The sequence below is a fragment of the Hyaena hyaena genome, unplaced genomic scaffold (genome assembly GCF_003009895.1).
Source record: "Hyaena hyaena isolate Hyena2069 unplaced genomic scaffold, ASM300989v1 scaffold_1849, whole genome shotgun sequence".
Classification (NCBI taxonomy): Eukaryota; Metazoa; Chordata; class Mammalia; order Carnivora; family Hyaenidae; genus Hyaena; species Hyaena hyaena.
Window position 1 is genome coordinate 124745 of NW_024082472.1, and position 13168 is coordinate 137912.

The 13168-nt window shown below is 39.8% G+C and overlaps 1 protein-coding gene across 4 annotated transcripts in view; it reads left to right on the forward strand.

Annotated features, from left to right (window-relative positions):
* Positions 1-13168, forward strand: part of RRAGB (Ras related GTP binding B) — a 59783-nt gene that overhangs the window by 40114 nt on the left and 6501 nt on the right. For all 4 annotated transcript variants that reach the window (XM_039224986.1, XM_039224988.1, XM_039224989.1 and 1 more), the window contains one exon: positions 7747-7838. In XM_039224986.1, coding sequence (XP_039080917.1) covers positions 7747-7838 — 92 coding nt within the window. The remainder of the gene's footprint in view (positions 1-7746; positions 7839-13168) is intronic.

Below are 13168 nucleotides of genomic sequence, written 5' to 3' on the forward strand. Positions count from 1 at the left end.
TTTTGATCACTGATTCGATTTCTTCACTCGTTATGGGTCTGTTCAGATTTTCTCTTTCTTCCCGTGTGAATTTTGGTAGTGAGTGTGTGTTTAGGAATTTGTCCATTTCTTCTAAGTTGTCCAATTTGTTGGTATATAATTTTTCATAGTATTCCCTGATAACTGCTTGTATTTCTGAGGGGTTGGTTGTCATAAGTCCATTTTCATTCATAATTTTGTCTATATGGGTGCTCTCTCTTTTCTTTTTGATAAGTCTGGCTAGAGGTTTGTCAATTTTGTTTAATTTTTCAAGAAACCAACTGTTGGCTTCATGGATCTCTTCAATTGTTTCTTCGGTCTCTATGTTGTTTATTTCTGCTCTGTTTTTAATATTTCTTTTCTTCTACTGGGATTAGGCCATTCTTATTGCTCTGCCTCTAGTTCCTTTAGGTAAGCTGTTAGATTTTTGACTTAAGCTTTTTCTAAACTCTTGATGTAGGCCTGGAGAGCGATGTACTTACCTCTTAGGACTGCCTTTGCTGCATCCCATAGAATTTGGATGTTGTCTTTTCATTTTCATTTGTGTCCATATATTTTTTAATTTCATCTCTAATTGCCTGATTGGCCCGTTTATTCTTTAGTAGGGTGTTCTTTAACCTCCATGTTTTTGAAGGTTTTCCAGACTTCTTCCTGTAATTGATTTCAAGTTTTAAAGCATTATGATCTGACAGTGTGCATGGTATGATCTCTGTTCTTTTATATTTATTGAGGGCTGCTTTATGTCCCAGTATGTGATCTATATTGGAGAATGTGCCATGCACACTTGGGAAGAAAGTAAATTCCCTGGCCTCAGGATGTAAAGGTCTAAATATATCCATCAGATCTATCTGGTCCAATGTGTCTTTCAAGTCCATTGTTTCTTTAGTGATTATCTATTTTTTTTTTAAATGTTTTCTTTATTTCTAGGAGAGAGACAGCATGAGTAGGGTAGGGTCAGAGAGAGAGGGAGTCACAGACTCTTAAACAGGCTCCAGGCTCTGAGCTGGCAGTCAGCACAGAGCCCGATGCGGGGCTCGAACCCACGAACCGTGAGATCATGACCTAAGCGAAAGTCGGAAGCCCAACCAACTAAGCCACCCAGGCGCCCCTCTTTAGTGATTTTCTGTCTGTTTGATCGATCCGCTACTGTAAGCGGAGTATTAAAGTCTCCTGCTATTAGCACATTCTTTTTTCTTCTTCTTTTTTTTTTTTTTTTACAAATAGTTTATTGTCAAATTGGTTTCCATGTAACACCCAGTGCTCATCCCCACATGTGCCCTCCTCCATGCTCATCCTCCCCTCCCCCCCCACACCCATCAGTCCTCATTTTTTGTCAGCATTCAAGAGTCTCTTACGTTTTGCCTTTCTCCTTTTCCCCACCATTTCCTCCCTTCTTATCCCCCTTGTTCCTCAGTTAAGTTCCTCCTAATCCTCCTATACGTGCAAACATATGATATTTGTCCTTATCTGCCTGACTTTTTTCATTCAGCATAACACCCTCAAGGTGCATCCATGTTGGTACACATAGCCAGATTTCATTCTTTCTCATTTTCATGTAGTATTCTATGGTATAGATAAACCACATCTTCTTGATCCATTCGTGTGTTGATGGACACTTAGGTTCTTTCCATGTTTTGGCTATTGTTGAGAGTGCTGCTATGAACATTGGGTATTAGCACATTCTTATCTATAAGTTTGTTTCTATTTGTGATTAATTGTTTTAGATATTTAGGTGCTGCCATATTCGGTGCGTAGGCATTTATGATAGTTAGTTCTTCCTGATGGATGGACCCTGTAATTATTATGTAGTGCCCTTCTTCATCTCTTATTTTGTCTTTAATTTAAAATCCAGTGTGTCGGATATAAGTATAGCTACTCTGGCATTCTTTTGATTTCCTGTAGCATGAAATATATTTCTCCATCCCCTTACTTTTAATCTGAAGGTATTTTCCAGTCTAAAATGAGTTTCTTGTAGACAGCATATAGATGGATTTTGTTTTTTTACCCATTCTGCTACCCTATGTCTTCTGATTGGACCATTCAGCCCATTTACATTCAGTGTTATTATTGAAACATGTGGGTTTAGAGTCTTTGTATCTTTTGTAGGGTTCATGTTTGTGGTGATGTCTCTGATATTTTTTTTCCTTGCAACATTTCCTTCAGAGCCTCCCTCTCAGGATTTCTTGTAGGGGTGGCCTAGTGGTGACAAATTCTTTCCATTTCTGTTTATTTGGAAAGGTTTTTATCTCTCCTCCTATTTTGAATGACAGGCTTGCTGGGTAGAGGATTCTTGGTTGCATATTTTTACTGTTCATCACATTGAAGATCTCCTGCCATTCCTTTCTGGCCTGCCACGTTTCAGTAGATAGGTCTGTCACCACTCTGATAGGTTTCCCTTTGTATGTTAGGGCCCTTTTCTCCCTAGCTGCTTTCAAAATTCTCTCCTTGTCCTTATATTTTGCCAGTTTCACTATGATATTCCATGCAGAAGATCGATTCAAGTTACTTCTGAGGGGAGTCGTCTGAGCCTCTTGTCTTTCCACATTTACTTCCTTCCCCAGGTCAGGGATGTTCTCTGCTATAGTTTGTTCCAGGACTCCTTCAGCACCTTTCCCTCTCTCTTCCTCTTCTGGGATTCCTATGATCCGGATATTGTTGCGTTTGACCATATCGCTGAGCTCTCAAACTCTTCTTTCCTGTTCCTAGATCAGTTTGTCTCTTTTTTTTGTCAGCTTCTTTTTTTTCTATAATGGTGTCTTCTAAATCACTTATTCTTCTTTCTGCTTCTTCCCTCCGTGCATTGGAGGCCTCTAATTTATTATGTATCTCATTTATCCCATTTTTTAATTCATCATGCCTATTTTTATTTTCCATTCTGTCTGTAGCCATATATTCTTTGATGTCCCCTATGTTTTTTTCAAGCCCAGCTATTATTTTGATTATTATTCTAAAATCTTGTTCATTTATGCTGCTGATATCTGTTTTGAGCAGTTCATTAGCTGTCATTTCTTCTTGACATTTCTTTGGGAGAGCTCTTTCGTTTCGTCATTTTGGTTACCTTTCTGGCTGTTGTTAGTTTTAAAGACCTGTTATGCTCTCTGCACCTATGAGCACTGCTATATCCAAGAAGACTCTTTGACTGTCCAGGGCCTATCCTTTCAGAGAGTGTTTTTTGAATGGTCTCTTTTGTTGGGACCTTGGTTATTTTATTTTCCTATTCGTAGTGATATTTGGGACTCTCTACCTTGTATACTCTTGCTTGTTTCTTCAGGTAGCCCTGGAGAAGAAAACATACAGACAAGTACACAGGGAGCAGGAGCATATAAACTCACAGGCTAATTCAACTAACATGCAAACCGAGAGGAAAATCGAAAAAGTTAAGAGAACAGTCGGAGGAGGGTAGGCAAATAATAGAGGGTATACAATACATAAAAGGGTCAAAAAGGGGAAAAGAAAAGGAAAAAAGAAGAAAACCGATGGATAAAGAACGGTTTAAAGCATATGACCGGATTTCCCAGCTATAATTAAATAGCTGTTTGTATGCAGTGCTAGTTGAGGAGCATAGAGAAAGAGAGAGAAGACCCGGCGGGGATGAGGCAAAATTGGAAATAGAATGAACAAGCAGAAGGGATAAGAAGCTTTTTTCAAAGAGCTAAAGGGTAGAATATGGTTGGATAGGTGAGAGAAGGACGCTGGTATTATCCAGAGAGACTATATAGTCTAATTACTCTTGAGAGAAAGAGATGAACATGTCGGTAGGTGTAGAATTTACATCTACGGAATGGACTAAATGTGACTGTTTAAGCAAGCTGGTGACAGGAGTTAATCAGGTCAGTGTTCTGGGGAGAAAAGAAAGAAAAGAGAAAAAACAAAATGGAGCAGGGCAGCTCTCAATCAGGGATGGGCGTGGTGTGATCCAATGTGTCAGGAGGGAGTTCTGCCTTGATGGTTGTGGGGAGGAGAGTGGCGGTGCTCCAGTCCCTTCTTGAACCAAGCGCTGCACCTCACTTTTTTGGGCGTGTAAACTCCCCGTACCGGGGGCGCAGCCAAAGTTGGTTGCGCTCTTCAACCCAGGCCAGTCCCGGTCTCCAAATCCCAGTCAGTTCGCCCTGCTGAAATTGCCTTAGACACAACTTCCCAGGCTATCCCTCGGGGCAATTCCAGGCCTCCTGCCTCGCTCTGGGGGTGGAGTCAGAATTGCTGCTTTTCTCTCTAGGTCAGCCTGGGGAGCCTGGGTGGGGTCTTGCCTGCAGGGTGTGGGGAGCCTGCTGGAGTGAGGAAAATCAGTTCCCTCTATGTCTCATCACCTGAAACACGAACTCGCTGGCAAATCTCCCAGTTTTTAGCTCTTTGCCTTCCTTCTAGAGTTCCAGGCAGCCAGGAGCGTGGACGCCCAGTGTCGGCGTGTGGCTCTTCTAGGGGCCCAAGCCTGCAGGGAGGACAATGGCAGCAGGCGCCCTGCTACTCTAGAAGTCCAGCCCGCCAGGAGCAAGCACAAAGAAGCAGTCTGTGCGCTCAGCCCCTCTGGGACCAGTTGGCGCGAGGGGACCCGGCGTGCACTTATTTGGTGCACAGGGTGTTTCTATGCCCTGAGTGGAGGTTTTTCTGTTTTGGACTCTCTCTTTTTCCCCTCTCACTCCCCGTAGAGGGGGATCGTCTCCGATCCTGGAGTCTCCGATCCCGGCCCGATTTTATCTTCCCCAGTTCGCAGTCACGTTAGAAGGCTTTCTCAGTGGATTCTGCGTCCTTTTTCTCCCAATCTCTCAGGTTTTGTAAGGTTTCCAATGGCTTCAGATCTTTTCCCTGTGAGGTATGGCCGCGTGTGTAAGTATAGAGCTCCTTACTTCTCTGCCACTCACCTTCCGGGAATTCTTTAAATGTTTAGTGAAATTTGCCTGTGAAGCTATCCAGCCCTAGCCTTTTTTCTGTTGGGAGAGTTTTGATTTCTTTTTTCTTTCTTTCTTTCTTTCTTTCTTTCTTTCTTTCTTTCTTTCTTTCTTTCTTTTTCTTTTTTTTTGGCTATGTTTTTGTTTTTGAGAGAAAGAGAGAGAAGAGCACACCTAGCAGGTGAGGGGCTGAGAGAGAGAGAGACACAGAATCAGAAGCAGGCTTCAGGCTCTAGCTGCTGGTACAGAGCCTGACACAGGGCTCAAACTCAGAGACAGTGAGATCATGCCCTGAGCCAAAGTCGGACGCTTAACGGACTGAACCACCCTGGTAACCCTAGTTTTGATTTCTAATTCAGTTTCTTTGCTGGTTATCAGTCTATTTAAGTTTTTTATTTCCTCCTTTTTCAGTTTTGGTAGTTTATGTGCTTCTAGGAATATATCCATTTTTCTAGGCTGTCCAATTTGTTGGCATATAGTTTTTCTTATGCTTTTTTATATGAATGGTTGTTATTTCTCCTGTCTTATTTATGATTTTATTTACTTGGGTCCTTTCTCTGTCTTGATCAGTGTGCTCAGAGGCTTATCAATTTTACTTTTTCAGAGAATCAGCTCCTGGTTTTATTGATCTGTTCTATTGATTTTTAAAATTTTCTACATCATTTATTTATGCTCTGATCTTATTTCCTTCATCTTGCTGGTTTAGGTTTTGTTTGCTATTCTCTTCTCTAGCTCCTTTAGGTATAGGGTTAGCTTGTTTTGAGACTTTTCCAACTTCTTGAAATAGGCTGGTAATGCTATAAACTTCCTTCTTAGAACTGGTTTTGCTGCATTTCAGAGGATTTGGGCAATTGTTTTCATTTTCATTTCTTTCATTTATTTCTTCTTTGATTTTCTGGTTGATCCATTCACTGGTTTAGTAACATGTTCTTTATCTCTGTGTATTTGCCAACTTTTTCTTTTACTTATCGTTTCATACAGTTGTGGTCAGAAAATATGTATGGTGTGATTTTGATATTCTTGAATTTCTTGAGGTTTGTTTTGTGGGCATATTCTGTTGTTTTAGGATGGAATGTTCTGAATATATTAAATCCACGTGTTCCATTATGTCTTTGAATGCCATTGTTTCCTTGTTGATTTTCTATTTAAATAATCTGTCCATTGACGTAAGTGTGCTGTAAGTCCCCTACTATTATTGTATTATTATCGATTATTTCTTTTATGTTTGTTATTAACTGCTTTATGTGTTTGAGTGATCCTAGCTTGGGAGTGTTGTAATTACATAGCATGCCAAAGTCTTGTTCATTATTGAAATTAACCAGGCAAATTGCTCCACCAACTAAAAATGGCCATGCACCACCATGCATGGAATTGGGAAAGAGCTATCTATGTCAGTCCTGTCCATGGTTGAGGTTTCGTGTACTGAGTGAAATTAAGCCAAAGGCTCCACTCCTGGTGATATCCTTCCATCAGTTCTTTTAAGTTTCAGCTTTGCAACCATACTCTCTCTGGAACCCAAAGACTTTGGTTTCCTAGAAGCTACCTGGTGGGTAATGGTAATAATTCTGCTGAATCACATGTCAGCATTGTTTGTGGTTCAAACTATAACACTATCAGATCATGTTTCAACCTCTGACATTCATTCTTGTGTAATGAATCTTGGCAAATGCTTTTACTCTTGTTCATCTTGCACCAGTCCAAGAATTTCACCTGTAGTGCTACAATATGAATGTCCCTGGCTGTTCCTCTTAATCATGGCCTCAGTTCCAAAAACCAACAGAATGGAATTGCAGTCTAATTGCATTATTCCTAGCTGCTGTATTCCTCAGGCCTCATTGGACACTCAGCTAACAACAGGTAGGGGGCTCTGATAGGAAAGGGGCCCGGACAGGCAAGGGCTCTGCTCAAGGCATACTTAAGATTTTTAAATGTAATGCCTAAAGCTACTTAGTTATACCCTTCATTAAAATCAGTCCATCAGTGGGACACCTAGGTGGCTCATTCAGTTAAGCATCCAACTTTAGCTCAGGTCATGATCTCACAGTTTGTGGGTTCGAACCGTGCATTAGGCTCTGTGCTGAAAGCTCAGAGCCTGGAGCCTGCTTTGAATTCTGTGTCCCCCTCTCTCTTTGCCCCTTCCCTTTTCATGCTCTGTCTCTAGCAAAATAAATAAACATTTTAAAAAATCACTACAGTAGGTACATCTGAAGAACAGCTAAAATGTTTTAATTTTTTTTTACTTTGTACTTTTTAAAAACATTTTTAACATTTATTAATTTATTTAAAAAAAATTTAATGTTTTATTTATTTCTGAGAGAGAGAGAGAGTGTGAGCAGGGGAGGGTCAGAGAGAGAGGGAGATACAGAATCTGAAACAGGTTCCAGGCTCTGAGCTGGCAGTCAGCACAGAGCCCAGTGTGGGGCTAGAACTCAGGAACCATAAGATCATGATCTGAGCCAATGTCAGATGCTTAACCTGACAGACCACCCAGGTACCCCTAATTTGTCTTTTTCAAATCAAAAAACATCCTGTGAAATATTGAAACACGATGAGCATTTAATTAACATAAGTGAGAAAGAACAGCAGAGAAACCAAAATAGATAATATTTTAATATCCAATAAATTATAAATAAACACCACTGTGTGGGTTATCCATAGGGATGTTGAAATTCTGCAGAACACTGGCAGGATATGGGAGAGAAGAAGAGACAGTAGGCTGGGCACCAGTTCTACCCTGAAAATAAGGGTGACCAAGAAACTGACAGAAGTCTGCCTTGAGGACTGAGTAGCAGAAGGTGATGTGACAACTTTGCATACTTAAGAGCATTGCTTTTTTTCATAGGTGATTTCTCACTATCAGTGTAAAGAGCAGCGTGATGCCCATAGATTTGAGAAAATCAGCAACATTATTAAGCAGTTTAAGCTGAGCTGCAGGTAAGAGATCTTATGTGATCTGTTTATGTCTGGGAAAAGTTGTCGTTTCTGAGAGGTTCAAAAAATCACAGTAGTTTGCACTTCTGTATTCAAAATAGTTCTGTTAATCAAAAAGAAAGCTAAATTCTAAGGGATCCTACAGTTGACTGAGGTGAAAGTCATTGTCCTTTAATGCAAACTCAACTGATACAGAAGAAGCATGTGAAAAATATCTAAGCATAAAACCCTTTCGAGATATTTGATTCTTTTTAGGAAAAAATAAAAACAAAATATGCAAGGGAGTTTTGAAAAGAAGAAAGGAGAATTTAACATACCAAATAAAATATTTGCTGTAACACTGTAGTAATTAAAATAGTGATGTACTCGGTTGGAGGCAAGATGGCGGAGAAATAAAGAGCACCATACATTTCTCCTGCACCCATCTCTCAAACAGAGAAGGCCTGAAGTCATAGGACACTGAGCCACAGGAGTTTGGGAAAAGAAAGAGACAGAGTACACTGGGAAGGAAACCTCATAAGGCTGCATCAAGAAAAAAGCCAAACTACACAGGTGGAGAGTCACAAATATCACTACCAGTAGGGAAACAAAATAACCAAAAGCTCAACAAGAGAAACCAAGAGACACCATCCAAAGAACACTTCCTTAACAGACAAGCCCTGAACAATCAAAAGAGCCCTCTCTAATACATCAGAACTTGCAGGGGCTGAGTGTACACCAAGCTTTTAAAAGTACCAAGAGATAGAAAGCTAACCAAAATGACGAAACGGAAGAACTCTCCTCCAAAGAAACTCCAGGAAGAAATGATAGCTAGAGAACTGCTTAAAACAGATATAAGCAACATAACTGCACAAGATTTTAGAGCAATAATCATAAAATTAATCGCCGGGCTTGAAAAAAGCATGGAGGGCATCAGAGAAACTATGGCTGCAAACAATATGGAGCTTAAAAATAATTATGATCCATTAAAAAATGCGATGAGATACATAATTAACTGGAGGGGTCCAATGAACGGATCGAAGAGCCAGAAAGGAGAATAAGTGATTTAGAAGACACTATTATAGAAAAAGAAGACAGTGAAAAAAACAGAGATAAACTGATCCAGAAACATGAAAGAAGAGTTCGAGAGCTCAGCGATACCATCAAACAGAACAATATCCGTATCATAGAAATTCCAGAAGACAAACAAAGAGGGAAGGGTGCTGAAGGAGTCCTGGAACAAATTATAGTAGAGAACTTCCCCAACATGGAGAGGGAAGTAGAAGTTGAAATTCAAGAGCACAGAGAACTTCCCTCAGACGTAACTTGAATTGATCATCTGCACGACATATCATAGTGAAACTAGCAAAATAGAAGGACAAAGAGAATTTTCAAAGCAGCTAGCGAGAAAAGGTCTTTAACATACAAAGGGAAACCTATCAGAGTGGTGACAGACCTATCTAATGAAATGTGGCAGGCCAGAAAGGAATGGCAGGATATCTTCAATGTAATGAACAGTAAAAATATGCAGCCAAGAATCCTCTATCCACCAAGCCTGTCATTCAAAATAGAAGGAGAGATAAAAGTCTTCCCAAACAAACAAAAATTGAAAGAATTCGTCACCACTAAACCAGCCCTACAAGAAATCCTGACGGGGACTCTCTGAGGGAAGAATGAGGAATGCAAGATACCAAAGACACCACCACAAGCCTGAATCCCACAAAGGACGCAATGACTCTAAACCCACATGTTTAAATAATAACACTGAATGTAAATGGGCTGAATGCTCCAAGCAAAAGTCATAGGGTAGCAGAAAGGGTAAAAAAACAAAATCCATCTATTTGCTGTCTACAAGAAATGCATTTTAGACTGGAAGCTACCTTCAGATTAAAAGTAAGGGGATGGAGAAATATATATCATGCTACGGAAGTCAAAAGAAAGCTCGAGTAGCTATACGTATATCAGACAAACTGGACTTTAAAGACAGTAACAAGGGATGAAGATGGGCATTATATAATAATCAGGAAGAACTAACAATTATAAATGTCTACACACCGAATATGGGAGCACCTAAATATTTAAAACAATCACAAACAGAAACAATCTTATAGATAAGAATGCGCTAATAGGAGGGAACTTTAATGCTCCGCTTAGAGCAATGGATAGATCAACCAGACAGAAAATCACTAAAGAAACAATGGACTTGAATGACACATTGGACCAGATGGATCTGACAGATATATTCATAACTCTACACCCTGAGGCCAGGGAATTCACTTTCTTCTCAAGTGCGCATGGCACATTCTCCAAGATAGATCACATACTGGGACATAAAGCAGCCCTCAATAAATATAAAAGAATTGAGATCATACCATGCACACTTTCAGATCATAATACTTTGAAACTTGAAATCAATCACAGGAAGAAGTCTGGAAAACCTCCAAACACATGCAGGTTAAAGAACACCCTAAAAGAATGAATGGGCCAATCAGGCAATTAGAGATGAAATTAAAAAATATATGGAAACAAATGAAAATGAAAAGACAACAATCCAAATTCTATGGGTTGCGGCAAAGGCAGTCCTAAGAGGAAACTACATTGCACTACAGGCCTATTTCAAGAGATAAGAAAAAGTGCAAGTGTAAAATATAACAGCTTGCCTAAAGGAACTAGAGCCAGAGCAACAATAGCACCCCAAACCCAGTAGAAGAAGAGAAATAGTAAAAATCAGAGCACAAATAAACGACATAGAGACCAAAGAAACAATTGAACAGATCCATGAAACCGAGAGTTGGTTCTTTGAAAAATAAACAAAATTGACACACCTCTAGCCAGGCTTCTCAAAAAGAAAAGAGAGAGCACCCAAATAGACAAAATCATGAATGAAAATGGACTTATTACAACCAACCCCTCAGAAATACAAGCAATTATCAGGGAATAATATCAAAAATTATATGCCAACATATTGGACAACTTAGAAGAAATGGACAAATTCCTAAATGCACACTCACTACTAAAATTCACACGGGAGGAGATAGAAAATCAGAACAGAACTGTAACTAGTGAAGAAATCGAATGAGTGATCAAAAATCTCCCAACAAATAAGAGCCCTGGACCGGATGGCTTCCCTGGGGAATTCTACCAGACATTTAAAACAGAATTAATCCCAATTCTTCTCAAGCTATTCCAAAAAACAGAACTTGAAGGAAAACCTCCAGACCCATCTCATGAAGCCAGCATCACTCTGATTCCCAAGCCAGACAGAGATCCAGCAAAAAAAAAAGAACTGCAGGCCAATATCCTTTATGAATACAGATGCAAAAATCCTCAACAAGATTCTTGCAAATCATATCCAACAGCACATAAAAAGAATCATCCACCAAGATCAAGTGGGATTCAGTCCTGGGTTACAGGGCTGGTTCAATATTCGAAAATCAATCACTGGGACACATCACATCAACAAAAGAAAAGATAAAAACCATATGATCCTGTCGATAAATACTGAAAAAGCATTTGACAAAATACAGCATCCCTTCTTAATAAAGACTCTCGAGAAAGTCGAGATAGAAGGAAATACTTAAACAATATAAAACCCATCTATGAGAAGCCCTCAACTAACATCATCCTCAACAGGGAAAAACTGAGAGCTTCCCCCCTGAGATCAGGAACACGAAAAGAATGTCCACTCTCACCACTTTTGATTAACATAATGCTGGAAGTCCTAGCATCGGACATCAGACATCAAAGGAAATCAAAGGTATCAAAATTGGTAAAGAAGAAGTCAAACTTTCACTTTTCGCAGAAGACATGATACTCTACATAGAAAACCCGACAGACTCCACCAGAAGCCTACTAGAACTGATCCAAGAATTCAGCAAAGTTGCAGAGTACAAGATCAATGTGCAGAAATCGGTTGCATTCTTATACACCAACAATGTAGCAACAGAAAGAGAATCAATAAACTGACCCCATTCACAATTTTGCACAAAAAACCATAAAGTACCAGGAATAAACCTAACCAAGGATATAAGAGATCTGCATGATGAAAACTATAGAAAACTTATGAAGGAAATTGAAGAAGACACAAAGAAATGGAAAAACATTCCATGCTCATGGATTGGAAGAATAAATATTGTTAAAATATCATTACTTCCCAATGCTATCTACACATTCAATGCAATACCAATCAAAATTGCACCAGCATACTTCTCAGAACTAGAACTATTCTAAAATGTGTATGGAACCACAAAAGACCCCGAATAGCAAGAGTAATATTGAAGAAGAACCAAAACGGGAGGCATCATCATCCCAGACTTTAGCCTCTACTACAAAGCTGTCATCATCAGGACAGTATGGTACTGGCACAAAAACAGACACATAGACCAATGGAATCGAATCGAGAACTCAGAATTGGACCCAAAAATATACAGCCAACTAATCTCTGACAAAGCAGGAAAGAGTATCCAATGGAAAAAAGACAACCTCTTTAACAGATGGTGCTGGGAAAACTGGACAGCAACATGCAGAAGAATAAAACTAGATCATTTTCTCATACACAAAAATAAACTCAAAATGGATAAAGGACCTGAACGTGAGACAGGAAACCATCAAAACCCTAGAGAAGAAAGCAGGAAGCAAACTCCTGGACCTCCACCGCAGCAATTTCTTACTTGACACATCCCTGAAAGCAAGGGAATCAAGAGCAAAAATAAACTATTGGGACCTCATCAGTATTAAAAGTTTCCGCAAGGCAAAGTAGACAATCCATAAAACTAATTGACAACCGAAGGAATGGGAAAAGATAGTTGCAAATTAAATATCAGATAAAGGGCTAGTGTCTAAAATCTATAAGGAACTCACCAAACTCCACACCCAAAAAACAAACAACCCAGTGAAGAAATGAGGAAAAGATATGAACAGACACTTCTCCAAAGAGGACATCCAGATGGCCAAGAAACTCATGAAACAATGCCCAGCATCCCTCCTCATCAGGGAAATACACATCAAAACCACACTGAGATACCACCTCACACCAGCCAGAGTGGCTAAAATGAGCAAATCAGAGGACTCTAGATGCTGGCGAGGATGTGGAGACACAGGCACCCTCCTACACTGTTGCTGGGAATGTAAACTGGTACAGCCCCTCTGGAAAACAATGTGGAGGTTCCTCAAAAAATTTACACCAGAAGTCCCCTATGACCCAGCAATAGCACTGCTAGGAATTTACCCAAGGGATACAGGACTGCGGATGCATAGGAGCACATGGACCCCAATGTTCATAGCAGCACTCTCCACAATAGCTAAAACATGGAAAGAGCCTAAGTGTCCATTAACGGATGAATGGATCAAGAAGA